The 27,998-nt window shown below is 35.5% G+C and overlaps 2 protein-coding genes across 2 annotated transcripts in view; both read left to right on the top strand.

The window, feature by feature from the left end:
* The first annotated feature begins 1,668 nt into the window (after nucleotides 1-1,668).
* On the top strand, nucleotides 1,669-14,158 carry pla2g3 (phospholipase A2 group III). Its single transcript, XM_059358378.1, has 7 exons — nucleotides 1,669-2,322; nucleotides 5,920-6,052; nucleotides 6,148-6,282; nucleotides 7,280-7,569; nucleotides 8,136-8,265; nucleotides 9,854-9,964; nucleotides 11,612-14,158. Exons 1-7 carry the CDS (start codon nucleotides 1,791-1,793, stop codon nucleotides 11,856-11,858), a joined length of 1,578 nt encoding a protein of 525 aa, XP_059214361.1. The 5' UTR covers nucleotides 1,669-1,790; the 3' UTR covers nucleotides 11,859-14,158.
* Nucleotides 14,159-16,726: 2,568 nt separating this feature from the next.
* ttc28 (tetratricopeptide repeat domain 28) overlaps nucleotides 16,727-27,998 on the top strand; it is a 188,579-nt gene continuing 177,307 nt past the window's right edge. Inside the window, exon 1 of the mRNA XM_059358726.1 lies at nucleotides 16,727-17,279. Within this exon, the coding sequence (XP_059214709.1) occupies nucleotides 17,181-17,279 (99 nt within the window). The 5' untranslated portion in view covers nucleotides 16,727-17,180. The remainder of the gene's footprint in view (nucleotides 17,280-27,998) is intronic.

The following is a 27,998-nucleotide window of genomic DNA, read 5'->3' as shown; positions in this document are numbered from 1 at the left end:
TCCTAACAATTTATGTGGAACAAATGCTTTTATTGCTTTACGCAAAGCACTTTCAATTGTCTCATTTCTAAAATGTGCTAACATATAAATAAACTTGCTTCTACCTGCCTAGACTAATAATTCAACCAATATAATATGTTTTATTTGCCATCATAGGACAAAGAAATTAAGAACAAAAACAAAAGCAAATGGGCAAGAGCTGTCTGTCTGTGTCACCTCTCATTTATCAATCAATCACCTATTGATCAGTGTGTCTGTTTAACTGGGGGCGTGGCTGCTACTTATCAATATATTACACACAGTTGATAAACCTATTTGGGTTTCACGTGCATGTGTGTCGACTTGTTTTTTTGACATAGTGGATAGTTTTTAGACATGAGAGAACATTAACATTAACATTTTTAACCAAGAGACTCGTTTTAAGATTTAGGTTAAAATTAGGGTTTAGGTTCTCACGAAGGTAGAAGTACAAGTTTGTGTGTGCATACTCATATGTTCTACATAGTGAGGACCAGAACAAGTGTTTAACCAACAGAGTGAGGACACTTTTTTTAAAAAATAAGGAAAATACACTGAAAAAAGAACCAACTTAATTGAATTGTTTCATTTGGTAACACCTAAATGAATTAAGTTCTTTCAAATTAATTTATTAAGTTAGATTAACACAATTGATTTTAAATTAATTTGAAAGAACTTAATTCATTTAGGTGTTACCAAATGAAACAATTCAATTAAGTTGGTTCAACTATTTTCTTTTTTCAGTGTAAGAACATTTTGGTTCCGTCTTCACTTCTCCAAAGTTGCCTGTTTGAGGGTTAAGAATTAGGTTAAGGTTACAATTTGGTTAAAGTTAGGGTGTGTGTGTGTGTGTGTGTGTGTGTGTGTGTGTGTGTGTGTGTGTGTGTACTTGTTCTTCCTACATAGTGAGGACCGGAACACGTTTTTAACCAACAGAGTGAGAGCATTTTTGCAAAGTGAGGACATTTCGGCCGGTCCTCACAAAACTAACTAAAATCATAGTGAAAATATCCTTTGTTTTCGTCTTTGTCAACTTTTTTCATACATAATGAAGATTGATAAACCAAAGGACATTAAGGCAAAATTTACTCTGACCTCTTTTAATCTCCCACCCAACAAATAATCCATTACAAAAAAATAAATAAAACTAACTACTAAACTAAAACTATAGCATTTCAAAAAAATAAATACTAAACTAAAACTAACAAACTCACTCGAAAACTCATTAAAACTAACTGAATTTGAAAACAAAAAAAAATCACAACGAAATTAAAACTAAAACTAATGAATAATTCAAAACTATTATAACCTTGCAAGGGAATTCACTATTCCAATGAGGGCCCTCACAAAGATAGAAGTACAAGAATGTGTGTGTGTGTGTGTGTGTGTGTGTGTGTGTGTGTGTGTGTGTGTGTTGATCAATATGTCATGGTCACTGTGATGTGTACAGACAGACAAAGAGAGAGAGAGAGAGAGAGAGAGAGAGGGGGGGGGGTAGAGAGAGAGAGAGAGAGAGAGAGAGAGAGAGAGAGAGAGAGAGCTGATGTGTGACAGGTGATCACGTGACCTGGCTGCTGATTTGGATGTTGCGTTTGTTTTAGACCCACTGGGGAAAACCCCACGCGCGCGTCTCCTCCTCCTCCTCCTCCTTTTCGGATTTAAAACCCGATCTGAAGCCTGTCAATCTGCCACAAAGTCCTCAGTGTGAGGAGGAAACTGTAGTTGTTTAGAATTGGGTTCTTCTTTTCTATTCTGTTCTCCTGCGCGCCACCATGACGCACATCGCCGCTCTCCTCACTGTCATTTTAACATCATCACTCCTGCTCCACGCGGCTGCAGAGCGAGCCTCGATCCTCTGCACCTGGACTAAAGTTTTGCCCAATAAAGAAGTACACTACAGTTTCCTCCGGGGCGACCCCCTCACGGCCTCTCCATCCCTGCGGCTCTACCACAGCGCGTGGTCCGGGCAGCAGCGCGCGCCGCTCAGCTGCGCCTGGAGCGATGACGCGGCGGTGATCCAGAACTACTTGTCTCTGTGCCGCGAGCGCACGAAGGAATTCTCCGATTATCCGGATGCGAGGATCGATGTGGAGTCCATGTTGGGGGCTGATGGACTGTGCGTCTCTGTGGGTGATGCAGGGTCTGCAGAGCGCGCAGGGAAGAGGTCTGTGAGGAGCGTAGGTGTTCAGGGTCAAGCTGAGAGGTCAGAGGTCAGGAGACATCAGCGCGTAAAGCGAGGGTTCATCGTACCGGGGACTCTGTGGTGCGGATCTGGCAACAAGGCGCCGTCATATGCAGATTTGGGTAAGTTGGATCGATACTTTGCTTTAAATTCAATGAATTATTGATGAAAAATTGTGATTTATTATGTATGGTGAAATATGAAAATTGTAGGCCAGCCAGGATAATTACAATACGGATTTAAATGGACATGAACAGGATGGTTTTGGCTGACCTCCAGTTTGGGTTTGTTTACATCAGCTATTCTCAACCTTGGGGTGGGGACCCCAATTGGGGTCGCGAGATGATTTCTGGGGGTCGCCAAATCATTTTGGAAGTCAGCTCTGTCTCCACTGTGTTAAAGTGTTCATGTGTTAATGTGTTTTAGCCTTTTTGGTCACTTAATGTCTTTTTTTGTTCATTTTGTGTCTTTTTAGGTCATTTTTTGATCATTTTGTGGTCAATTTGTGTCTTTTTTGGTCATTTTGTTTCCTTTTTTTGGTCATTCTGTGTCTTTTTTTAGTCATTTTATGTCTTTTTTAGTCATTTTGTGTCTTTTTTTGGTCTTTTTGTGTCTTTTTTGGTCAATTTGTGTCTTTTTTTGGTCATTTTGTGTCATTTTTTGGTCATTTTGTGTCTTTTTTGGTCATTTTGTGTCTTTTTTGATCATTTTGTGGTCAATTTGTGTCTTTTTTGGTCATTTTGTTTCTTTTTTGGGTGATCTGAACTGTGCGTGTGAGATTGTGTTCAGTGAGTGGGGGTCACGGACAACATGCATGATAAATTGGGGGTCGCGACTCTAAAAGGTTGAGAACTACTGGTTTACATTATAATGTCAGTATAATATATAATGTAGTTTATTGCGTGTTTTCTTGGACAATATATCGTCTATAATGAGTCATCGTGACAGGCCTACTAAATGTACTTTTCTTTTTTGATGATTCTGTAAATGTATTCACACCTGTGTTGTTCTATAGTGATATGGACAGAATGTTTTAAATAATAATTGATCCTGGTTTTATTTTAATGCTCAGGATGAAGTGCTATACCTGCAGACACAAATTAGCTTTTAGTATTTCTGGTGCAATATATGTATTGTGCATTATGCCTGTTGAATAAACAACAAAAATTAATAATAAAATATATATGATAATATGCAGGGCAAACACCAGAGGATTATAGGAATGAAAATAAAAATATATAGATTTTTTTCTATCTTTTTGTGTGTGATACTGAAAAGGTATCAATAAAATTGTCATAAGTGAAAATGGGAGAACATAACTTGTGATTAGGAGTCACACAACACATAAAGTATAATAAAATCATGCAAAATATTGTTATAGCATGTGGCTAAACATAACTAACTGATGTGATTCAGTATTCAGCATTACTCTTCTAAGTCCAACTAATCAAGGTTAGTCACTTAAAGGCACCCTGCAGAGTTTTTGTGTTCTGTTTACACACTGCAAAAAAGCCAACTTGTATTTTTTGGCCTAAAACAGTGATTTAATTTGGTAAAACTTGGAAATATAAATTACTGACACAAAAACAAGTTGGTGAGTTGTTGTTACTTATATCTTTAAGTTGGGGTTCACAACAAGGGACAATAGTTCTGATAACTCTTATTTCTTTGTTGTGAAATTTGGTCATTAGCGAAAGCTAGCGGCTAACTGATGCTAGCGGCTAACTGATGCTAGCGGCTAACTGACGCTAGCGGCGCTGCTTGTTACAGCTACAAGAGTAGCCATTAGCGTATCAATGCTAACTCAAAATTGTGGTCGCAACATTAGCTGACATTTCATAGCGGCGTTACAATCGTGCCAGAGAAATTCAGAGTTGAGCAAACTCAAAAAACAAAACCTAAAATATTTAGTTTAATTGTCCAACTTAAAATTTTATCGAAGTTTGTTGCCTTGAAATTTTGAGTTCACCCAACTTTTCTTTTTTTGCAGTGAATTCTGTTTCTCACCAAATCACGTTGTGTGAATCCTTGCAGTGTAACAAACTTCTTTTCTCATAAAATAATCACAAAGCAGATTTTTCTTAAAAGTTTCAAACATGCATCGTTTACATCCATGTAAACATGAGACTTTTTCTGCTGTGATCTCAGAATTGACAATACAGCAGAGACTTTTTTCTGTGTTGCCATGTTTGTTATTTACATCCTTCAAATCAGGTATTTCTACACAGTCTGACACCACTGGTGCAAACTGGTGTAAGACACGTTGCACACAGGCAAGTATGTGAACAACACAGCTGGTTGTGTGTGCAAACAGCAAGGACATCTCCAGCCTTACTCACTGGTCAAATTTTTCACTGTTTGCTTTACTGGTTGATGGGAAATCTAGTCTCAAACAAACAATATTTTGAAATTTTGAGGGTAAATGACTTAGGATGCAGGAACTAGATAAGATAAGATAGAATTGTATTTAGTCTGAGGCAAATTATCATCCAGCATCTGCATAAGTACACATAAGTAACAAGGAGTGCAAATATACAAATAGAAATAATAAACATAAATCCACAAAATCCAAAATTTCCAAAACAAAATTATTGCTAAGAAGCATGAATAAAGTTTTCATATTTCATCATAATGGGATTAAATTACAGTCAGGTTGTGGTAATAATAATAGTAACTAGAAAATTTCCTCTGGGGAATTCTGAAAGGGCCATGGGGGCTACTGCCGGTGTGTGTACACTATGATGAGATTTCAAACTATGCCCTTTAACCTCAAAACGTGTGTGTGTGTGCATGTGTGTGTGTGTGTAATTAAAATAACATAAAGTTACCTGTGTGTGTTCCGGAAGAGTGACAGCAGCCAGAGGTGGACTGGAATTTCTGGCCTCGAACAGAAAGCATTTTTGGCAAAACCATAATACCTATCATTGATCCGACTTCACTTTGAGCGTCCTGAGTTCTTCCGGAACGTCTACATGTGGGTTTTTTTTAAGAAAAATGAAAAAATAGCTTTGTTAGAGTGATCTAAAAAAACTGTTACATCTCCCTTGTTCAGAAATCTCCCTGCGTTTTTAATATGGGAGCCAATGAGGCTGTTGGTGGTGTTGGTGGATCATCTGTGTGTCCTACGCCCAAACTATAACTCTGACAGCTTTACCAGAGGATTGTGAGTGAGAAGACAAATTTTCCTACGTTTCTATGTATAAATTATTTCTGTAGAGTGGAATTTGCGGCCTGGAGCGCAGTTTTCAAATTTATTTTTTGACAATTTTTTCTCTCCCTCTACACTCTGGTGATGTCACACACTGTGACACGAACATTCCGTGCAATACACACCCATTATAATCTCAGAATTTCTCCAAAAATGATCATGGTCATTGAACAGGGATTGATAAAAAACTATATGACCTATCGAAACGTGGATTAATACACCAATACACAAGACTTGTGTCTACTGTTTAAAGTTTAAATGGAGTCTCTAGGTGAAATTATGCCGGAGAAGTAGACGTTTAAAAATCTCCAATTATTGTTCTTTTTCGCTATTTTTTTTCGTCCGTCCCATTCATTTCAATGCAAAATTTTGGGCAGTTTTTCGCGACTTACGTCCGGAAGAGGAAGAAGAAAAAATCCACAGTACAACAGTAGTGCTCGGTGCGATTGCCCCGTGGCCCTAATAATCTTATAATTGACTGACTGTGTTCCTCTTATTTAATCTTCTGCAGGAGTTTTTGCAGACACGGACAGCTGCTGCCGTGAACACGACCAGTGCAAACACACCATCCTGTCCTTTCACTCCCAGTTCGGTGTCTTCAACAGCAACATCTTCACCATGTCTCACTGCGACTGTGACAACAAGTAAGGAGCTTTAACTCTGTCTAAATGACCTCCAGTCCACATCAACTGATTCTTTTTTAAATCTAATTATGAAACCGAAATGCTTCGTGTTGCAGCTTTCGCAGGTGTCTGACGGAGGCGAATGACAGCATATCTGACGTGGTGGGTTACACCTTCTTCAACCTGCTGAAGATGCACTGCTTCGAGTTCTCACACAGACTCCAGTGTTCGCAGAGAAACTGGTTCGGCATGTGAGTAAAGTTCACATATATTCAGTGTAACACCTTGGTCTAAGTAGGTTTGTATATTTTGAGTACAAATTAAGTTGAGCTGTTTTGGGGGAATATATTTGACTATTTTCAGTGATTTGGATTACTTTTTTAATCGTTGGTCCTGCTCTCAGCTCGTTGGTTGCTCAAGTCAGGTTATCCAGTACAGTGTAAAGAACAACAAAGACCATGCAGGGAGGACATCTGGATGGATGGGTCAAACTAACACAGGACTTTGATCCAGGAGAACGCTAGCCTGGGTATACCCATACTGCCTTGCACGCTCGAATTTCATTCCGAACCTCCAGGCAGTCTGGAAACCAGAGAGGTTTCTTAGCCCTGTTTTAGGGATCCAATCACAGAACGGGGAGGGACGGCAAGACGATGACGCGTACTACTCGGCAGACGGAAGCTTGTAGTTTTGTAGTTTTCTTACGGATCCAACATGGCTGCAGCAGACGCGAAACTCTCTTTTGCTGTCGATGGTGTTTTAAATAGTTTAGAGCGAAAGTTGATTTTAAAAGAAGAACAGCGTTTGACTTTATACTCATGTTTCACCACCAAAAAGGATGTTTTAGCCTTGCTTCCGACAGGATTTGGGAAAAGTCTAATCTACTAATCTACCAACTAGCTATTGGCGTGGCTACTAGCCTCACTACTAGCACCGCTACTAGCGCCGTTGTGCCGTTGTGTTAAAGTGAAAACACTTATTTCCAACAATGTCCTAAGATGTTAAAAGACATAAAAAACCCACAAGAGATTCAACATAAAAAGAGAAATCCTGAACATGCATCACCACATTTAAAATAAACAAGTGACTACAAAGGCAGCTAACCTATCAGTGTCACTGCAAACCTCTGTGCCAAGCAGAACATGTATAATCAAAAGGACATTGTATTATTTAACTCTAAATAAGCAAATATCTCCCAAATATCAAACTGTTCCTTTACATCATGTCTACTTGTTTTGTGACCTGCAGGTGTAAAGAGACTAAAATGTCGCTCTACGCTGAGGTGCACCCGCCCACGCTGTACGAGTCTCCCAACCCAACAGAGGTCAGCATGAACAGCTCCTTCATCAACACCACCCTGCCCGGAGAGTTGCTGCGGAGCAACATGTCCATCACTGCTGCAGCATCCACCGTCCCTACACTGTCTACGAGTCCCCCTGCCTCTAACATGGCCACCTCTGCAGGACCAGCAGCCGAGAGAAGAGACGACCTGCAGAACACTTTAGTGACCAGAACTCACACTGAGCTGGAGTCTACAGGTACTGTAAACAATTGTCTTGTACTGTTAATTTTACAGTTTACAGTTTATTTACTTTACAGTATGTTACTGTTATAAAACCACATACTGAATTACAGTAAAATCCTGCATTTCATTGAGTTTTACAGTAGACTAAAACACAGTATAGTGCTGAAGCTAGTTGAAATATTGTTGCAGTATACAATCCAGTCATTTTTTGTAAATAGAACTTATTACTGTCTGAAAGCCAATTACAACACTGTAACCTCAGTAATTTTAATATCCCATATACTGAATGAGTTAGTTAAGTAAAATACAGCCATTAAAAAAAGACTTAGAAAATATCATATATATATATATATATATATATATACATTTTATGATACCTACAAATATTGCCCAGAATGCATTGTTTTCTACAGAATAATACCTTTTTAATGGAAAACAGTATGTTACTGTCACAATTTGGCTGTTTTCTTACAGCAGTTTGTTACAGGTATTCACACCTCCTCCTGTGTATCACTTCATATTTCTACACCACAGAAATGGAGCTGAACGTTATTATAAACTCATGTTTTCGCTCCACAGAGAACCAGCTGTCATGTTCCGTCTACAAGGATCTGGACCTGTGCAGGAACAAGATCCTCCCACAGAAGAAGAGATACGGCCTGTACAACCCCGAGGCCCGGACGCTCTACCACTGCAACTGCACCGACAGGTACGCTGAATACACTGCAAAGAAAGAAAAGTTGGGTGAACTCAAAATTTCAAGGCAACAAACTTCGATAAAATTTTAAGTTGGACAATTAAACTAAATATTTTAAGTTTTGTTTTTGAGTTTGCTTAACTCTGAATTCTGATTTTTGTCAACTCAACTGTAAGTTGTACTAAATTATAATTTACATTGTAATAACTTGTCAGCTAATATTGCAACCACAATTCTGAGTTAGCATTGATACGCTAATGGCTACTCTTGTAGCTGTAACCTGCAGCGCCGCTAGCGTCAGTTAGCCGCTAGCATCAGTTAGCCGCTAGCTTTCGCTAATGACCAAATTTCCCAACAAAGAAATAAGAGTTATCAGAACTATTGTCCCTTGTTGTGAACCCCAACTTAAAGATATAAGTAACAACAACTCACCAACTTGTTTTTGAGCAGACAACTGGCTTCCTTTGTTGTGCTAACTTACATTATTGTCCTAAATGTCAATAATTTATATTTCCAAGTTTTACCAAATTAAATCACTGTTTTAGGCCAAAAAATACAAGTTGGCTTTTTTGCAGTGTATATCTGAAGTTTCCTTTATGTGTTGAGACAATTCTACTCCCTCTTCAGCTAAATAAACTGTAAATCCCTCTTGGATGACCTGGAAAAGTTGACGTCACACAGCTGTTTTCTGACTTTTTACAGCTACATGTTTCAAACATATGATGATGTTATAGATGATGCATTGCTGTAGATTAAACTACCCAGTATGGAGTCATAGCAGCGCCATAAAAAGGACACATCTGTAAAAAGACAAATAATTATAAATATATTATATATTATAATAATAATAATAATTTTAATTTTTGTATTTATTTATTTTTTGTTAATTAATTTCTCTGTATATTAATTACATATTAAAAAAAATATCCATTCATGTTTTGCATAATAATAATTATGCAAAAAAAATTAAAATAAAATAAAATAAAATAAATATATGTATATATATATATATATATATATATATATATATATATAGTTATTTTTACATAATGGCCTTTATTTTCATCCCTTAATTTATTTTTAACTTTTTATTTTTTCATTATTCTTTTCCCTGTTGCTTTTGCCTCTCACTCCATATTATAAATGAATTAAAGTTAGCACAATCTTAAGTATATTTAAAATGCAACATAGACATTAATGCAGGAGTAATATTAATCCAAAAACAACAGATAAAAGAGTAAAAAACTAACAGGGAAGTACTTTTATTTTTTATTACTCTTAGTATATTTTACTGATAATAAAATTAAAAATTAAAAAAATATATTTTCATTTTTGGTTTTAAAACTTTTCTGAAATTATATAATAATTATTAATCAAAACCTATTATACTGATGATTTTTATTTAAATTTATTTATTTTTTAAACCTCCAGGAACACCAAGTCAGGATAATATTTACTGACCCTGAGGTGTTTCATAACATGTCTAGATTACACACACACACACACACACACTGACTTTATACAGACAGAGTTTGCATACAGGCTTTCTGTCTGGGTTTTTGCTTCGGTGTCTGTTCATGACGGTTTGTTTGTCCTTCAGATTATTCCAGACTTTGGCTAAACAGAGACAGCTGACCGAAGTACAGGCTCTCCTGCTCGGACATGTGTCCAAATCTTGCTTTCTGCCACAGGACTGCTCAGCAGGAAAAATGTAAGTATACAAACATAGACATGACTCTAAGAAAACACTTAAACATCACAAGATTCAGTTAGATTTTTGTTCAATATACTGTAATACGATCATTTGCTTCTGCTAAGATCCATTACTTAATTAAAAATACTAAATATCTAAAGTATCCACAGTAAAAAAGTACTTATTCTGCAGGAAAACTATCCACGGTAAAAATAGGATTTCTGCAGTAAAGTATCAGCAGTAAAATGACTCATTCTGTAGTAAAATATATTAAAAGTTACAGCGATGAAAGTACAAATTCTGCAGTAAAACATGCTATAAGTATCCACAGTAAAAGTAGGATTTCTGTAGTAAAGTATCAGCAGTGAAATTACTCATTCTGTAGTAAAATATATTAAAAGTAACAGCAATAAAAGTACAAATACTGCAGTAAAACATGCTATAAGTATCCACAGTCAAAGTAGGATTTCTGCAGTAAAGTATCAGCAGTAAAATTACTCGTTCTGTAGTAAAATATATTAAAAGTTACAGCAATAAAAGTACAAATTCTGCAGTAAAACGTGCTATAAGTATCCACAGTAAAAGTAGGATTTCTGCAGTAAAGTATCAGCAGTAAAATACTTATTCTATAGTAAAATATATTAAAAGTATCTGCAAAAAAATACATTCTACAGTAAAGTATCAGTAGTTAAAGTAACATTTCTGCAGTAAAATGTATTTAAAGTTTCAGCAGTAACAGTAAGTGATCTCAACATTGACAAGTAACTAGTAACGTATGTTGTGAAATAAACAACATGGTCTCACAGGAATCCGTGAAATAGCCACGGATTCGCTCAAATTTCCGTGAAACTGACACGGATTTCGCTACAATGCAAGTTAATGGCAAGTTTTTCTGGCAAGATCTTCACCACAAAGTGGTTATGTACATTCACTGAGTGAAGATTTAGAAAATAAAACATATATTTCTCGCTAGAAATGTGATCAAAATCCATTTTTATGCAGAAACTAAGTCAAAATATTGATTTTTTTCACTAAAAATGAGAGAACTGTCCGCCATGTTTTTGGTTCTGAACGCCGGAACCTTTAAAGTCACGTGACTTGGAACAAACCAATAGGAACAAATATCCATGGAATAGCCACGGGATATGACTGTCATTAACTTGCATTGCAGCAAAATCCATGTCAGTTTCACGGAAATTTGAGTGATTCTGTGGCTATTCCACGGATTTTGAGTTAAGCAAAGTTTGAAGTTTTTTATTTTGCACAAATAAGACAAAAGACGAGGATAATGAGATAAACAACAAAATGAAGGTGCAAGGTAGCGGCAAGAAACCCAAAAGGGCTTCTACAGGGCCTCTAGCTATATTAAATTTCACAAGTTAAATTAAAACAAGTAACTATCACACAAAAATAAAATAAATTAAAGGATATATGTTTACAAGATGATGATGTTCACAGTGTTAAAATGGTGGATATCATCAGCTCAAGTCATTAACTTGCATTGCAGCAAAATCCGTGTCAGTTTCACGGAAATTTGAGTGATTCCGTGGCTATTCCACGGATTTTGAGTTAAGCGAATCCGTGGCTATTTCACGGATTCCTGTGAGACCATGTTGGAAATAAAAGTAGTGGAGTAAAATGTTTCCCTTCTTCTTTGTTGAACAGCTGTACAGCCGCTGTGGTGAGAGCAGAGCTGCCTGAGCTGGAGCAGAGGAGCAGAGTGGACATGGAGGAGCAGCACCATCTACAGGCCGTCAGCCTGAAGGTCAGGAGGCCAAACATGAGGAGAGCCAAGAGGAGAGACAGAGCTGTTCGGCTCCACAAACTGTGTCTCAGGGTGGTCCGGTCCAAACTCAACCTGAACCGGTCCAGAACACACAGTCAGGACTCAGCTGTCAGAGACAGGGAGTGAATAATGTGGAGAGTCAAAGTGTTCAATGTTACATGGATGAATAAGACATCATTATTGGCCTTTTTACATTTAACCCTCTATGGTACGGTGTTGCCCTCAGGCAACATTCCCATTTTTGGCCTGTCAGATTTCTTTCTATGTTTTTGAGTGATGCAATACTTTAAAAAAGATTGAAAAGTATAGGGAACCAATGGCAATGCTTTGATTTGTCACATGACCTCCAGGAGGCCATATTGAAACCCGTTTTTTGCAGTCTTTTTGCACCACAAAAAAATCACTCAAAACATAATTTTCTGGCCCTTTACCATCTGGTAAAAAAATATTCCTACTGATAGGTGAGTAAACCTTCATTTTTGATAGTTTCATACACTTAGACTGTTGAAGACATTCATTTCAATGGGTCGTTGGTTCAATGGTGCAACGTTTCCTACAGGCAACATTCAGACAAGAAACCGGTTAAAAAAGTTCCTTTTATAATGTTTTTAAATTTAAAATGGTATGTATTTTACCCTGTTGAAGCTACTGAATCTTTTTTTCCCCTAACTGGCATCATAATGCGTACCATAGAGGGTTAATTCTAGCACTTTTAATGTCAGATTCTCCTTCCTCCAAAGTCAAGTTGATAAATGTTTCAGAAAAAAGAGGTATGTGACTGGCTGTTGGTTTAATCTCAATGAACTAAACGATCATTTAATTTGATTTTACCCTATTTAAAGATCAACAATGATGCCATTCCAAGGTATATTATATCAAAAAGTGAGAGCACTTATTTCCATTAAGATGTTAAAATAGAAAACATAAAAAACTGATTTTGGAATAAGGCTACAAATACAACAGAAACTGTTTAGAGTTAGAAGAATCATATTTTTTTAAAACTTTGCATAGTTATTCAACATGTTTATCTGCATCATATGATTATTCATTTATGTAGAATTGAACACTTTGGGTCCACATATAATATTACAATATAATGCATTCATATTGTCTGCATCAGAGATAAAGTGAAACTGAGTTTTCACCAAATTGTTGGGGCAAACTTTTCCACTTTTTGGGGATAAGAAAAAGATTGAAAACGTTTTCTAAAGGCACAGGTATAACTAATAACATTAAAAATTAGTTAATTCAGGTGCACCAGTTCAAGAGCTGTGTCATTATTCATGCTGGCTCACTGGAATAACCTCCCGGGACACTTAATACAACTGAGGCTCCATTAAAGTGATTAGTGTCACCTATGCTTTCTTGGTAGCGTGGCTTTATTGGTGGTAGTCTCTGTGAGTCCAGACTGAAATATCACAACAACTATTTGGTGAATTGTCATGAAATTTAGCACCAGCAGTCATGTTCCCCAGATGATGAATCCTACTGATTTTGATTGTCCTTTTCCTTACAACAACTTTTATGGAGAATTCCTTGTCATTTAGATCTAATTAATACATGTTAGCATGCTAACATGCTAAACTAAAAATATATTGGTGGCACTTTTCCCTGAGATTAGAGGGGTCAGAGAACTGTTATTGACGTGAGGCGTATTTGTAAATATTTGCACTGTTTTATATGAGTTGTAGATAGATGAAAATGATGTTGTCAGCTCAGCGACGCTAAGAGAAAAAAATGTAAATATCTGTACATAAAGTGACATATTTGGTTCATGATGTGAGAAGAAACTGAATGAGTGATTCAAGGAATAGTTTAAAATTTTGGGATTTTGCTTTCTTGCAGAGAGTTAGATGAGTAGACACCAAGCTTATGTCTGTGTACTTAATATGAAGCTAGAGCAGGTTAGCCTAGCTTAGCACAAAGACTGTTATCAGGGCCAGACAGCTAGCCTCGTTTTTAACGGTGAATTTTTGTTTTACAATATGGTCTTTGTACTGATTATGTCTGATATCAGTATGGTTAATTGAAGCAAGGTGGGAGAAACATTTAAGTAAGATCGAAGGTGAAGTGGCAACATCCAGGGCTGAAATTGAAGCCAATGCTAAATTGCCAAAACCTGCAATTCCTGGAGTGGCCACTCGAGGCTGGCTACATCCTAGTTGACTCCCGTATTAAAATGCCCAAATTTACAGCAAAAATAAACAGTTTAGGTCTCTATAGCTAATATCCCCCTCCATGACAATTGTGAGGGAGGTGAATTGTCATATATGTCCAACGTTTCATTTATTTAAAGGCTTAAAGTCATATAATTAACATACATGACCGCCCCATAAAACCACAAACTGTTGTTTTGTTCTTTATGTTACACTAAGCTAATGTCTCCTGACTGTAGCTTCATATTTCACAGAAAACACAAGTGGAATCATATCATAAACAGAAAACACAAGTGGAATCATATCTTTCCATCTAAGAAATATATTACATCTCAGAAAGATTAAGCTTATATTTTTTGGAAAGACATTTGAGAAGATACCACTTGGCTAATATTTAGCTACAGCCAGTATATGGTCAGCTTATTTTAGCATAAAGACTGGACCTGGACACATGTGTGAACAACTAGCCCGTCTGCTCTAAAGTTTGTTTAAAAATGTAAAACTACGCTACAATTGCTTGTTTATCTTACTTTAGACAGAGCCAATTAGCTGTTCTTCCTAGTTTACAGTCTTTGTGCTAAGCTAAATTAAGCTAAGCTAAGCTAAACTAAGCTAAGTGGTGTATCTTGACACCTTTAAAAAGACATTTTTTGGTAATATGTTTACTTTCCTAAAGAGATGGTGAATATGAAGCTGCGGCCAGGAGATGGTTAGCTTAGCTTAGCTTAGCATAAAGACTAGAAACTGGTGGGAACAGCTAGCTGAGCTGTGTAAGAACAAAATGACTCATTCTGAATGAATCACTCTGTTCTTGCAGCCTTGGGAGAGGGAACACATTTAAGCGTTCTTGTGAAGCATGTATTAGCTTTAAAGGTCATATTTGTTTTATCTGTTAAAAAAAAGGTGTAAAATTAGGTTACAATGGCTTTAGAGTGCTTTATTTAGCCAAGCTAGCTACTGTTTCTCCCAATTTACCAGTCTTTGTGCTAAGCTAAGCTAAACCTGACTGGAGCTGTATATTTCACAGGAAACTTAGGTGGAATTGTATATTTCTATCTGAGAAAGATTTATGATATTTGATAAGATAGATACCAATTTTTTTTAACATGGTAAAGCCAGGAGCCTGGAGTTAGTTAGATTAGCTTAGCCTAAAGACCGGAAACTGGTGGGAACAGCTAGCTTGGTTGTGTCAAAGGGTTAAAAAAAATCCATCTACCAGCTCTAAAGCTCATATTTGTTTAATCTCTACAAAAAAAGTGTAAAATTAGGCTATTAATGCTGTAGAGTACTTTATTTACTAGTACTTTATTAGCCAAGCTTCTGCCCAGTTTCCAAATAAAATAAGCTAAGCTAAAGTTGGCTGTTGCTTCTTATTTTAGACAAAAATGAGTGCAGTGTCATATTTTTCTACTTAAAAAAGCAAATAAATCCCAAAATGTTGAACTATTTATCTAAAATGTGGTATTTTAACCAACTTCCTGCCATCAATTCAGACTACATGTTACATGTGTTTAATTATTTATTGTTTTATTGTTGTTTTAGTTAATAAAAGTTTAAAATAAAAAGTTGAGTGGCAGTGTTTATTTATTCCAGAAGCTCAAGCAGCATATATATATTTATATATCTATATATCTATATCTATCTATATATATATATATATATATATATATATATATATATATATATATATATATATATATATAGTATACACACACACACACACACACACAAGCTTTTATAGCACAATTTAACTATTATACAATGTAGCCTACACATTCTGGATTCCTTTTGTCTACAATGAGATATTGTTAAAACAAAAAATAGGTAAGAATTGTTCCAACGTTCATTGTTCATTGTTATAAATTGATAGTTTTATTATTAATTTGACTCAGGGGCCAGGGGCTTCCTCTGTAGGCCCCTGTGTAAAACCGCCACTGCTAATCTCTCATTCTATATTTTTATACTAAATATATTTGACATTATCTCCGGTTTTACTTGGCCGAATATAATCCAAAAAAAATCTGGCATGGAGTTTCAAACCAGAACTTTATAGAGAAGCTGATGGAGAGGCTCCACGTTGCTTCATTTTTATGTCTTCACGTCTTGAAGGAGCAATGTGCCGGTGCTTTGGTTGACTCTAGAGCAGTAGTTCTCAACCTTTTTGAGTCGCGACCCCCAATTTAACATGCATGTTGTCTGCGACCCCCGCTCACTGAACACAGTCTCACACGCACAGTTCAGATCACCCAAAAAAAGAAACAAAATGACCAAAAAAAGGAAACAAAATGACCAAAAAAGACTCAAAATGACCACAAAATGACCAAAAAGACACAAAATGACCAGAAAAGACACAAAATGACCAAAAAAGACTAAAAATGACCCAAAAAAAGACACAAAATGACACAAAAAAGAAAAAAATTACCAAAAAATACACAAAATGACAAAAAAAGACACAAAATTACCAAAAAATACACAAAATGACAAAAAAAAGACACAAAATTACCAAAAAAAGGAAACAAAATTACCAAAAAAGACACAAATTGACCAGAAAATGACCAAAAAAAGACACAAAATGACCAGAAAAGACACAAAATGACCAAGACACAAAATGACCAAAAAAGACTAAAAATAACCCAAAAAAAGACACAAAATGGCACAAAAAAGACACAAAAAAGAAAAAAAAAATACCAAAAAATACACAAAATGACAAAAAAAGACACAAAATTACCAAAAAATACACTAAATGACAAAAAAAGGAAACAAAATTACCAAAAAAGACACAAATTGACCAGAAAATGACCAAAAAAAGACAAAAAATGACCAAAAAGACTAAAACACATTAACACATGAACATTTAACACAGTGGAGACAGAGCTGACTTCCAAAATGATTTGGCGACCCCCAGAAATCATCTCAAGACCCCAATTTGGGTCCCGAGCCCAAGGTTGAGAACAGCTACTCTAGAGGGTTAATCTCTACTACACAGTGCTGTAATGAATATCCGTCAGGTAACTCAACTCCTCTCTGATGTCATGAAAAGTAATTGAAACCTTGCAGAAGGCTGCAGCCATGGAGCCGACCGGATCCCCGCCTCTCACCGGACAAAAACTCCGCTATGGGGAGAAGCTCGACTGTGGGAACATGGCGCACTTACTCTGGATTAACTTTCGCCAGGAAAAAGTTTGGAAGTGCGCTGAATAGCACACCAATCCGCCCAGTTTATCGATAAGTGAGCGCGCTGCAGACTGTCAGTGTGTTGGGCTGGACTCGAACTCTTCTCGCATTGTTTCTGATGGTGTGTTTTCCTGTCCTGCCTCACTGGGATGAAAGTTTGTCGCCGCCGGATTTAGCCGAGAGCAGGATGGAAAAGCAAAGAACGAGGAAAGAAAAGGTAAAGCTGATGGAAAATAGTGCTACATGTTTTATTTAGTGGTTTCATTTAGTGGTTTGTTGCTGGTGTGGGTGACAATCCTGCAAGGAGACACAAAGTTCACAGACTAAACTCACATCAGGGTGAACTGCTGCCATCCTGGAGGATTTATTTTGAAACCACTGGCTGTAGTTACACTCAGTAACCTCCTCCTTTCTCACCCCCACATAAAAAAAGTATTTCTCTCTTTATGTATTAACCCTTTTGTGTACAAATATAGAATATATATAAAAAATCTCTGAACATAGTGGCAAATTAAGTGAAAAAAAATACAACAGTGCAGAAATAGTGACAATTAAAAGTCTGAACTTCAAGATTTCACTTTCACTAGTAGATTAAAAAGTATTTCACTCTGTTATGCTACTTTATACCTTTTTTCCATTACATTTCAATCAGCTGATATTATACTTTCCCAAAAAAAGTATTTCTCTTTTTATGTATTAACCCTTTTGTGTACAAATATAGAATATATATAAAATCTCTGGTAAATGAAGTGAAAAAAATACAGCAGTGCAGAAATGGTGACACTTAAAAGTCTGAACTTCAAGATTTCACTTTCACAAGTAGATTTAAAAGTATTTCACTCTGAAATGTAATGGAAAAAAGGTATAAAGTTGCATAACAATCAGCTAATATTATATTTTCCCACCCCACAAAGAAGTGATTTCTCTATTCATTTGTCTACAACATAAAATAAAACATAAAATATCATGATATAGTGATATGTGCCTTAATGATGATTGTAGAACATGCAAAAAGAAGTACAACAGTGCAGAAATAGTGACAATTAAAAGTCTGAACTTCAAGATTTCACTTTCACAAGTAGATTAACAAGTATTTCACTCTGAAATGTAATGGAAAAAAGGTATAAAGTAACATAACAATCAGCTAATATTATACTTTCCCAAAAAAAGTATTTCTCTTTTTATGTATTAACCTTTTTGTGTACAAATATAGAATATGTATAAAATCTCTACACATAGTGGTAAATTAAGTTTAAAAATACAACAGTGCAGAAATAGTGACAATTAAAAGTCTGAACTTCAAGATTTCACGTTCTCTAGTAGATTAAAAAGTATTTCACTCTGAAATGTAATGGAAAAAAGGTATAAAGTAGCATAACAATGAGCTAACATTATACTTTCCCAAAAAAAGTATTTCTCTTTTTATGTATTAACCCTTTTGTGTACAAATATAGAATATATATAAAATCAGTCGCAAATTAAGTGAAAAAAAAATACAACAGTGCAGAAAAAGTGACAATTAAAAGTCTGAATTTCAAGATTTCACTTTCACTAGTAGATTAAAAAGTATTTTACTCTGAAATGTAATGGAAAAAAGGTATAAAGTAGCATGACAATCAGCTAATATTATACTTTCCCAAAAAAAGTATTTCTCTTTTTATGTGTACAAATATAGAATATATATAAAATCTCTGACCAAAGTGGTAAATTAAGTGAAAAAAATACAACAGTACTGAAATAGTGACACTTAAAAGTCTGAACTTCAAGATTTCACTTTTACAAGTAGATTAAAAAATATTTCACTCTGAAATGTAAAGGAAAAAAGGTATAAAGTAGCATAACAATCAGCTAATATTATACTTTCCCCAAAAAAGTATTTCTCTTTTTATGTATTAACCCTTTTGTGTACAAATATCGAATATAATCTCTGAACATAGTGGTAAATTAAGTGAAAAAAATACAATAGTGCAGAAATAGTGACAATTAAAAGTCTGAACTTCAAGATTTCACTTTCACAAGTAGATTAAAAAATATTTCACTGTGAAATGTAATGGAAAAAAGGTATAAAGTAGCATAACAATCAGCTAATATTATACTTTCCCATCCCACAAAGAAGTGATTTCTCTATTAATTTGTCTACAACATATAGGCTAAAATATCATGATATAGTGATGTATGCCTTAATGATGATTGTAGAAGATGCAAAAAGAAGTACAGCAGTGCAGAAAAACTCTGATTTCACTGACAAAACTATAATCTATTATTAAAAGTATGCAACCTGTTGTGCATGTAGTCTCTTTTCTTACCTTTTTGAGTAAATATGACAATGAAATACTCAGGTAAGGTTACATTTTACGGGTTGAAACCATAAAATAACACCTGAAAAATTACTTTTCAATTCTCAGAATATTCAATTATCTTTCTGTGGGAAGACTTATCGATTAACCTTATATTACAGCTGATAAAGGTGGACCTAATTTTACTTAATGTACTGCAAGAAGCTTGTCAATTTTCTCCGGAGGATCAATAATATATTTTTTAAGTGACTATATTTTGTATTAGTAATCAGAATATCCAAAGTAATACATAACTTGAGGTAACAAATAAATGTCGTGGATTATAAAAAATAACAATATTTGCCTCTGAGATGTTGTGAAGTAGAAGTAAATAGTAAAAATACCTTAAAATTCCAATTTTACATACATTAGTCTATCAACTAATCTAAATCTTACCATCTTTTCAGTTATGTTATGAGTGTAACCAATAACAAAGTGTTGCGTTCAATGCCCTTCCCACAGAGTGGCTTATTAACAGATCAAAGCGGTGCGTTCAGGGGCACGGTTTCCTCTTCTGTAGGTATTCAGACCCCCAGTTTCTGTCTGTCTCTGTGTTGTTCTGCAGGAATGTTCTCCCTTTGACCTGAGCTGCAAAAAGAGGCTGGGAGTAGTAAGGCAGGGGAAGTGTGTGTGTGTGTGTGTGTGTGTGTGTGTGTTTGTGTGTGTGTGTGTGTGTGTTTAATCTTGAACAGGACATTCATGGTGTGTCCCTGTGTGTGTTCCTTTTTGTCATGTTTGTACACTTCTATTTAGTTTTTCTATGTCCGACTACAACTACTACATGTAATACTACAATACTATATCTCTGGGGGACATATAGTTTTGGCTCCACTACATTTATTAATTAAGTAACTTTCCAGATTTAGATTAAAAGTACAAAACAAAATCAATCAATCAATAATGATAATAATACATATTATTATTATTATTATTATTATTATTACTATTATTATTTAAATAAGTCTAAGAGGGCTGCAGGATATGGAAATAAAGGAATAATTGTAATTATTTTCAATGATATTGCAAAAAGATTCAAGAATTTGGAGAAAATGATAATTATTTTCATAATTTTTCTAATTTTCATTGAACAAAAAAAACAAAAAATAAAAAATGATCATGTTTGATCGCTACTGAACCGCTCTTAAGTCTGTAGACCGGGATATCTCTGCAGCACAACAAAACTTCATTCAGAAGATATTTTGACACATATTTTGCCTTTATAAAATATTGCACAATACTAAGATTTGGATATTGTATTCATCCATAATGTGATTCAATTAATTGTGCAGCCTTAATAAGATGTTATTGATTCCCAGCAGTAAAATATATAAATATGTTACATTTCTGTCACATATGCAACAATAAAGTGATGTAAATGCTGCACTTTTAGTTCTAACAAAGTACTTTTACACTCTGATTGTTGTTTTTTTAAATATGATCTGATCTGTTGTTTTTTTAAATAAAAGGTCTGAGCTCTTCTTCAACCACTGCAGACGTCAGCCAGACTTATAACAACAAGCTGTCAGTGGAAATGTCCTGCTGAGCATACTGTCATCCTGTCAGCTGTGTGTGTGTGTTACTGTGTGTGTGTGTGTGTGTGTGTGTGTGTGTGTAGCTGCTCTGTACAACAAAGTGGCAGCAGCTTTAATTAGCTGCTACATAAATATAAAAACAGGCTACACAGTGAATCCAGATTAAGCAGCACTAACACACAGTTCATATCATCTTGTGGAGTTTGGCTTAGAATAAGGCTTAAAAAAAACAAAAAAACTTGCAAATAAAATGTAACACAAAGTGCTTCACACTAAAACCGATTCAATTACATTAATACATAAATAAATAAATAAATAAATAAATAAATGAATAAATAAATAAAGCTCAATTAGAGGCATAAAAACACAATAAAAAAGTAAACCAAAAATAGAAAAAAATAGATGAAGCTTAATTAAAATTCAAACTAAAATGATGGAATACAATAAATTAATAATAATAATAATAATAATAATAATAATTAAACTGAATCAAAGACCAGACTAAAAACAGACCAAAACAATAATATTAAAGTTAAAGACAATAAATAAATAAATAAACAGATATTACTCTAGCTCTTGAGTCTTGAGTTTTTAAGTTTTAAATTAAAACATTTAACAATTATTTTAAGTGTTGATTAATCGGCCAGTTACTTTTTTCAATTATAGCCTTATCGTCAAACTTATTAAATGTAACTAAAATAGTGAAAAATAAAGGCAAAAGTTATGAGCACTTATTGGTGATTTGTATTGTTCAATTTGACCAACATTCAAAACTTCAAACTCCGTATGTTCAATTTGAAATCATATAAAATACAGAAAAGCAGCAAATCCACAAAGCTGGAACCAACATATATGTGACATTTTTGCTCAATTAAATGACTTCAGCAAATATTTTATTATTAAAATCAATATTCTATAAGCTGAGCACTCATTTCAGCACATCAGTTTATTTCTGGGCGATCTTCTGAGGCTCTGTACGAGAGATAAAAAGCCTCCGCGTGTTTCCAAGCAGCTGTCGTGAATATTTTTACATGAACAATGGGACAAATGAGTGCTGTGAAAGGTGTTGCACCCTCAGTGACTTATCACCCCATTCTGCCGTTCCCCTCGGCCCGGCACAGCTTTACAGGGTGTTTCAGCTCATTGTTTCTGTTTTACAGCCAGCTGAAACTTTTCTTCTTTTTTTTTGTTGCTTTAATGTTTTGCTTTTCACTGCTCTCATGAATGTTGTCTTGGCAGCAACAGGCAACTGTTTTCAGAAAAAAAGCTCCCTGAACTCTCTCTGTACTACCTGCAGCAGCAAACAGCTACAGACACAGTGAGAGGCCACACTGCAAAAAAGCCAACTTGTATTTTTTGGCCTAAAACAGTGATTTAAGTTGGTAAAACTTGGAAATATAAATTATTGACATTTAGGGCAATAATGTAAGTTAGCACAACAAAGGAAGCCAGTTGTCTGCTCAAAAACAAGTTGGTGAGTTGTTGTTACTTATATCTTTAAGTTGGGGTTCACAACAAGGGACAATAGTTCTGCTAACTCTTATTTCTTTGTTGTGAAATTCGGTCATTAGCGAAAGCTAGCGGCTAACTGATGCTATCGACTAACTGATGCTAGTGGCTAACTGACGCTAGCGGCTAACTGATGCTAGCGGCGCTGCTTGTTACAGCTACAAGAGTAGCCATTAGCGTATCAATGCTAACTCAAAATTGTGGTCACAACATTAGCTGACATTTCATAGCGGCGTTACAATCGTGCCAGAGAAATTCAGAGTTGAGCAAACTCAAAAACAAAACTTAAAATATTTAGTTTAATTGTCCAATTTAAAATTTTATCGAAGTTTGTTGCCTTGAAATTTTGAGTTCACCCAACTTTCCTTTTTTTGCAGTGTAGTTGGTGAACATAGTGGAGCAGTTGCTGACCAGGGCTGTGGCTTTAGATGTATGAAATAATGTGTATAACGTTGTATATGCTCAGTTATGTCTCAAACATAACTGAGCAAATTTTGGGTTGATAATGTGTAAACACAGGTTTAATTGGTGCTATATTTTACCATTTTTGACCACTTAAGAATTGATAAAAATGGTCAAAAATCCCTCCAGAACATCACAATAAGACACCAAGACCTTGAGGAACACCATATGATAAAATCCATGCTGGGCTAGTAGTCTGATAGATGTAAACATGTGGTGAACGTTCATATTTTGGGTTAAAAAGAAGCAGGTTTTGACACTTTGAAATGGGACAATGCAAGTTCATCACAGTCATATCCCGCGGCTATTCCATGGATATTTTTCCTTATTGATTTGTTCCAAGTCACGTGACTTTTAATGTTCCGGCGGTCAGGACAAAAAACATGGTGGACAGTTCTCTCATTTTTAGTGAAAAAATCTATATTTTGACTTTGTTTCTTCCGTGTCAGTTTCACGGAAATTTGAGTGATTCCGTGGCTATTTCACGGATTTTGAGTTAAGCGAATCCGTGGCTATTTCACGGATTCCTGTGAGATCAGGTTGTTTATTTCACAACATAAGTTACTAGTTACTTGTCAATGTTGAGATCACTTACTGTTACTGTTGAAACTTTAAATAAATTTTACTGCAGAAATGTTACTTTAACTACTGATACTTTACTGTAGAATGTATTTTTTTGCAGATACTTTTAATATATTTTTACTATTGAATAAGTATTTTACTGCTGATACTTTACTACAGAAATGCTACTTTGACTGTGGATACTTATAGCATGTTTTACTGCAGAATTTGTACTTTTATTGCTGTAACTTTTAATATATTTTACTACAGAATGAGTAATTTTACTGCTGATACTTTACTGCAGAAATCCTACTTTTACTGTAGGATCCGTGTCAGTTTCACGGAAATTTGAATGATTCCGTGGCTATTCCACGGATTTTGAGTTAAGCAAATCCGTGGCTATTTCACGGATTCCTGTGAGACCAGGTTGTCAAACATATATCCTCCAAAATGTAACAGTTTTTTCTCTGCTCCATGCTGCAGCCTTCCACCAAGTTTTTCTGTAATCTTGCTGACAAACAAACCAACTGAACCAAAAACAAACATGCAGCCGCCAAATCTTCAGTTTCATTGGCCAACTTTCACTGTGACTCACACACAAATATTTCCTCGGCACTTACAAACAAATCATCTGACCGGTTTGTGTTCAGGTGCAGCCACACCACCGCAGACTGGTCCCAGTGTTTAAAGAACACGCTAACACAAGCGTGTTTACAGCCCACTCACTAACCTAAACAGTCCCCACTCAGCTCCTCTCACTCTTTTCTCTGCCTGCGCTCCATTAACTGTGTTCTAGTTGTGCAGTAATAGGCTTAGAGGTTTAGCTCCACTCATGATATGTGGCCTTCTTTGTTTATTCCAGCCAACAACGCCCTGGCGACACGTTAAACAAGCTCTGCTTTATTTCACATTTGTCATATTTGAAGCAGTGTTTCATAACAACATGACACATTGATGAAACGTGATGGCATGCTGGAAGGAGCGGCTGAAAAATGGGATCTGTCAGAGGACAGTGAGTTGTGGAAATGTTCTCAGTGGGATGAGCGTTACTGTGTCACAGCACTGCTCTGGGCTGAGGACGCTGAGGTTATGGCCTTCAGATTTCTTTGAGAATTTGGGACACCAGCATTTTACTCTTGGCAGCGTGGAGGAAGCTTTAAAACAGCAGTTATATTTCTTTTTTTTTTCTTCTTTTTTTTTTTTTTAACTTTATTGCCTTTATGCACATTTACAGACAATTAACATCACAAAGGAAAACAAATCAAAACATCTTGAGATTGGGTTTCATCTGTCACACAAATGGCACTGTAAAGGGTATTACACATATTTTATTTCTGTTGGGGTGTATTGTAGGGGTGTGTGTATGTGGGTGTGTGTGGGGGGGGTATTGTAGATGTGTGTGTGTGTGTGTGTGTGTGTGTGTATGTGGGGTGTATTGTAGGGGTGTGTGTGTGGGGGGGTGTATTGTAGATGTGTGTGTGTGTATATGGGGTGTATTGTAAGGGTGTGTGTGTGTGTGGGGCTGTGTGTGTGTGGGGGAGTGTATTGTAGATGTGTCTGTGTATATGTGGGGTGTAAGTGTGTATGCGGGGTGTGTGTGTGTGTGTGGGGGGTGGATTGTGGGGGTGTGTATGTGTGTGTGTTGTCGGGGTGTGTGTGTGTGTGGGGGGGTGTTGTAGGGGTGTGTGTGTGTGGGGGGGTGTATTGTAGATGTGTGTGTGTGTATGTGGGGTGTATTGTAGGGGTGTGTGTGTGGGGGGATGCGCGGGGGTGTGTGTGGGGTGTATTGTAGGGGTGTGTGTGGGGGGGGATGGGTGTATTGTAAGGGTGTGTGGGGTGTATTGTGTGTGTGTGTGTGGGGGGGGGTGTATTGTGGGGGTGTGTGTGGGGTGTACTGTGGTTCTGTATTCCAAAAAAAAAAAATAATAATAATAATAATAAATGAATAAATAAAAAGGGCTAATTTAGATAATAATAGTGTATTAGAGTCTTAAGCAATATAGTCTGTAACTGGGGCCCTGCAGTTATATTTCTATTCAGTGGCGGTTCTACACAGGGGCCTCCAGGGGCCACTGCCCCTGTGAAGAAGCCTTTGTGTAAAATTAATAATAAAACGATTAATTTATAATGATGAACGGCGGAACAATTCGGACCTATTTTTTTGTTCAAACAATATCTCATAGTACGTAAAAGGAACCCAGAATGTGCACATTGTATGATAGTTTAATTGTGCAATAAAAGCTTAAAAAAGACCATTCTGACTGTACTGCACTTTCAAAATAAAAAAAGTAATTGTGCAGAAAAATGAGAAATGTCATTGCCGTATAAAAATAATTGTTATTGTTGGTAAGTCTCATTGTTTCAACCAGTGTATTTGTATCTTCCAAATATACTTAAATGAGATGTTTAAATAAGCTAAAATAAAGGTTTGAATGCTTCAATATCATCTTTGCCATTTTTAATGTGTCCCTCTGATTAAACACTGGCCCCTTCATGGCCCCCACAGTAAAATTGGTCTAGAACCGCCAGTGTTTCTATTGTTCTTTATTTTACCAGATTAAAGTCATGTTGAGATTTAAAGCTCTTTTTCCGAGAGACCTGAACCTTGTTACAGCAATAAATACAAACAATGTAAACAGTTCTCACATTATACAAAGGCTTTTAGACAAGATGCATACATACATTTGCAAAACTATCAAAATAAAGGAACAGCAATGACTTTAAAAGCAAATCTACGTGTCCTCATAAAGTGGTTTGTGTTATATTTCACGAAATATGACCATTTTATTTTATTTTGTCAAACAGTTGCTGTTTTAAGCACGCATTTACTGAAAGTTGCAATAACAATTATAAAACACTGAGAAATACAAGAGGATTCATTTGAGCAAAACTAGCTTACTGTATCAAACCTTAGTAGCATTAATTACTGAGTTTAATTTGATCCAAAACTTATTTAAACACAAAACACATTTAAATATGAAGATCACTGTGAACACTAACCTCATGCCTCTTCAGGGACTAAAACATAAAACACTGAACTCCTTGACGTTATCTTTACAGTTTAATCTCAGTTGAGTTGTTAGTTTTACCATTCATAGGAACAAGTCTCTTTAAGTCCTTTCAAAATAAAAGCGTCTGTTATCAAAACAGGCTTTTGCATAGTACTGTGTATATATATATATATATATATGTATATATATGTATATATATATATGTGTGTATATATATATATATATATATATATATTTATTTTATTTTATTTTTGCCCATGTATGCATGCATGCAATTAATCGATTAATTGATCGTTAACGTTATAGATAATCGAGTTGGCAGGGTTCTTCCAGTTGCCATCATTAGTCTGTAGAATATGATTTGTAGTCCGGGACGTCTCTGCAGCAGCACAATAATTAATTCAGATATTTTTGACACACTTATTTACTTTATCCTGTTATTCCACTTCCTCATTTCATAATTTTGGTAAAATTACTGTATAAATTAAAAATCCAAATATTTCAGTGGGATAATTTGGGATAACAGGCAGACTTTATTTAAAAAACCCTGCACTCTTAATTTAAGTGTTGTGATTTCATCAGTTCACTGACTCCCAAATCTCAGAGGAACGTGTACAGTTAAGACTTAAATCTTGTTTTTAACAGTCTGCAGCTTGATTGTGCCCAAATTAATGACAGTGCCATCTGTCAGTGGAACATAATTAAACACGCCACGAACTGAGAGGAGAGAAGTTGTTCAGGTCTCAGAGCGTCACAGGACTCAAGATTTTATTATATATATATTTTTATTTTAACAGTATCCATAATAAATATGAATGGGGGAAAAAAACACTTCTAAAACGATTTTTCTTTAGATTGATATAATTGATTTGGGCAAGTTTTTTTTATTCGCACATTTAAAATACTTTGGTAACGCTTTATATTAAGGTCATTGTAATAACCATTAATTAACAAGTAATAAGGCCCTTGTAAGTCCTTACAAGATGCTTATTAACATTATTGTGTGTTTATAAGCCTATATAAGTGTTAATAATGGCATTATAATACAGCTAATAGCAGGCTATAAGATGTATAATAAGAACATTAATAAAAGCCTCATGAGTATCTTATAATTCTTCATAATAGCATTACAAACACCCATAACCCACCCATTATGTCTTTGCCATGCATTTATTAATCTTTTGTTTGCTTATTGATATTAAAATATACTTTATTGCTCATCTATTATAAGTTAACTATGCACTTGTTAACAGTTAACTATGCTTTTTGCAGCTAAAGTGATCCAAAACGAGAACAATGCCTTATTACTTGTTAATTAATGGTTATTACAAGGACCTTAATATAAAGCGTTACCAATACTTTATACGCTTAACCAATTTCCTCACTTCCCCCTTTGCTTTCATGCTCCATAACATAACTTCTGCCTTCACGTCGGTCATAATTACTACAGTCACTAGAGGGCGCCACCAATAACACACATTAATATAGCAGCCAATCAAATGAGCTGATAACAACCTGCTGCACT

The sequence above is a fragment of the Centropristis striata genome, chromosome 19 (genome assembly GCF_030273125.1).
Source record: "Centropristis striata isolate RG_2023a ecotype Rhode Island chromosome 19, C.striata_1.0, whole genome shotgun sequence".
NCBI classification, from domain to species: domain Eukaryota; kingdom Metazoa; phylum Chordata; class Actinopteri; order Perciformes; family Serranidae; genus Centropristis; species Centropristis striata.
This window is presented reverse-complemented; position numbering and strand designations above follow the sequence as displayed.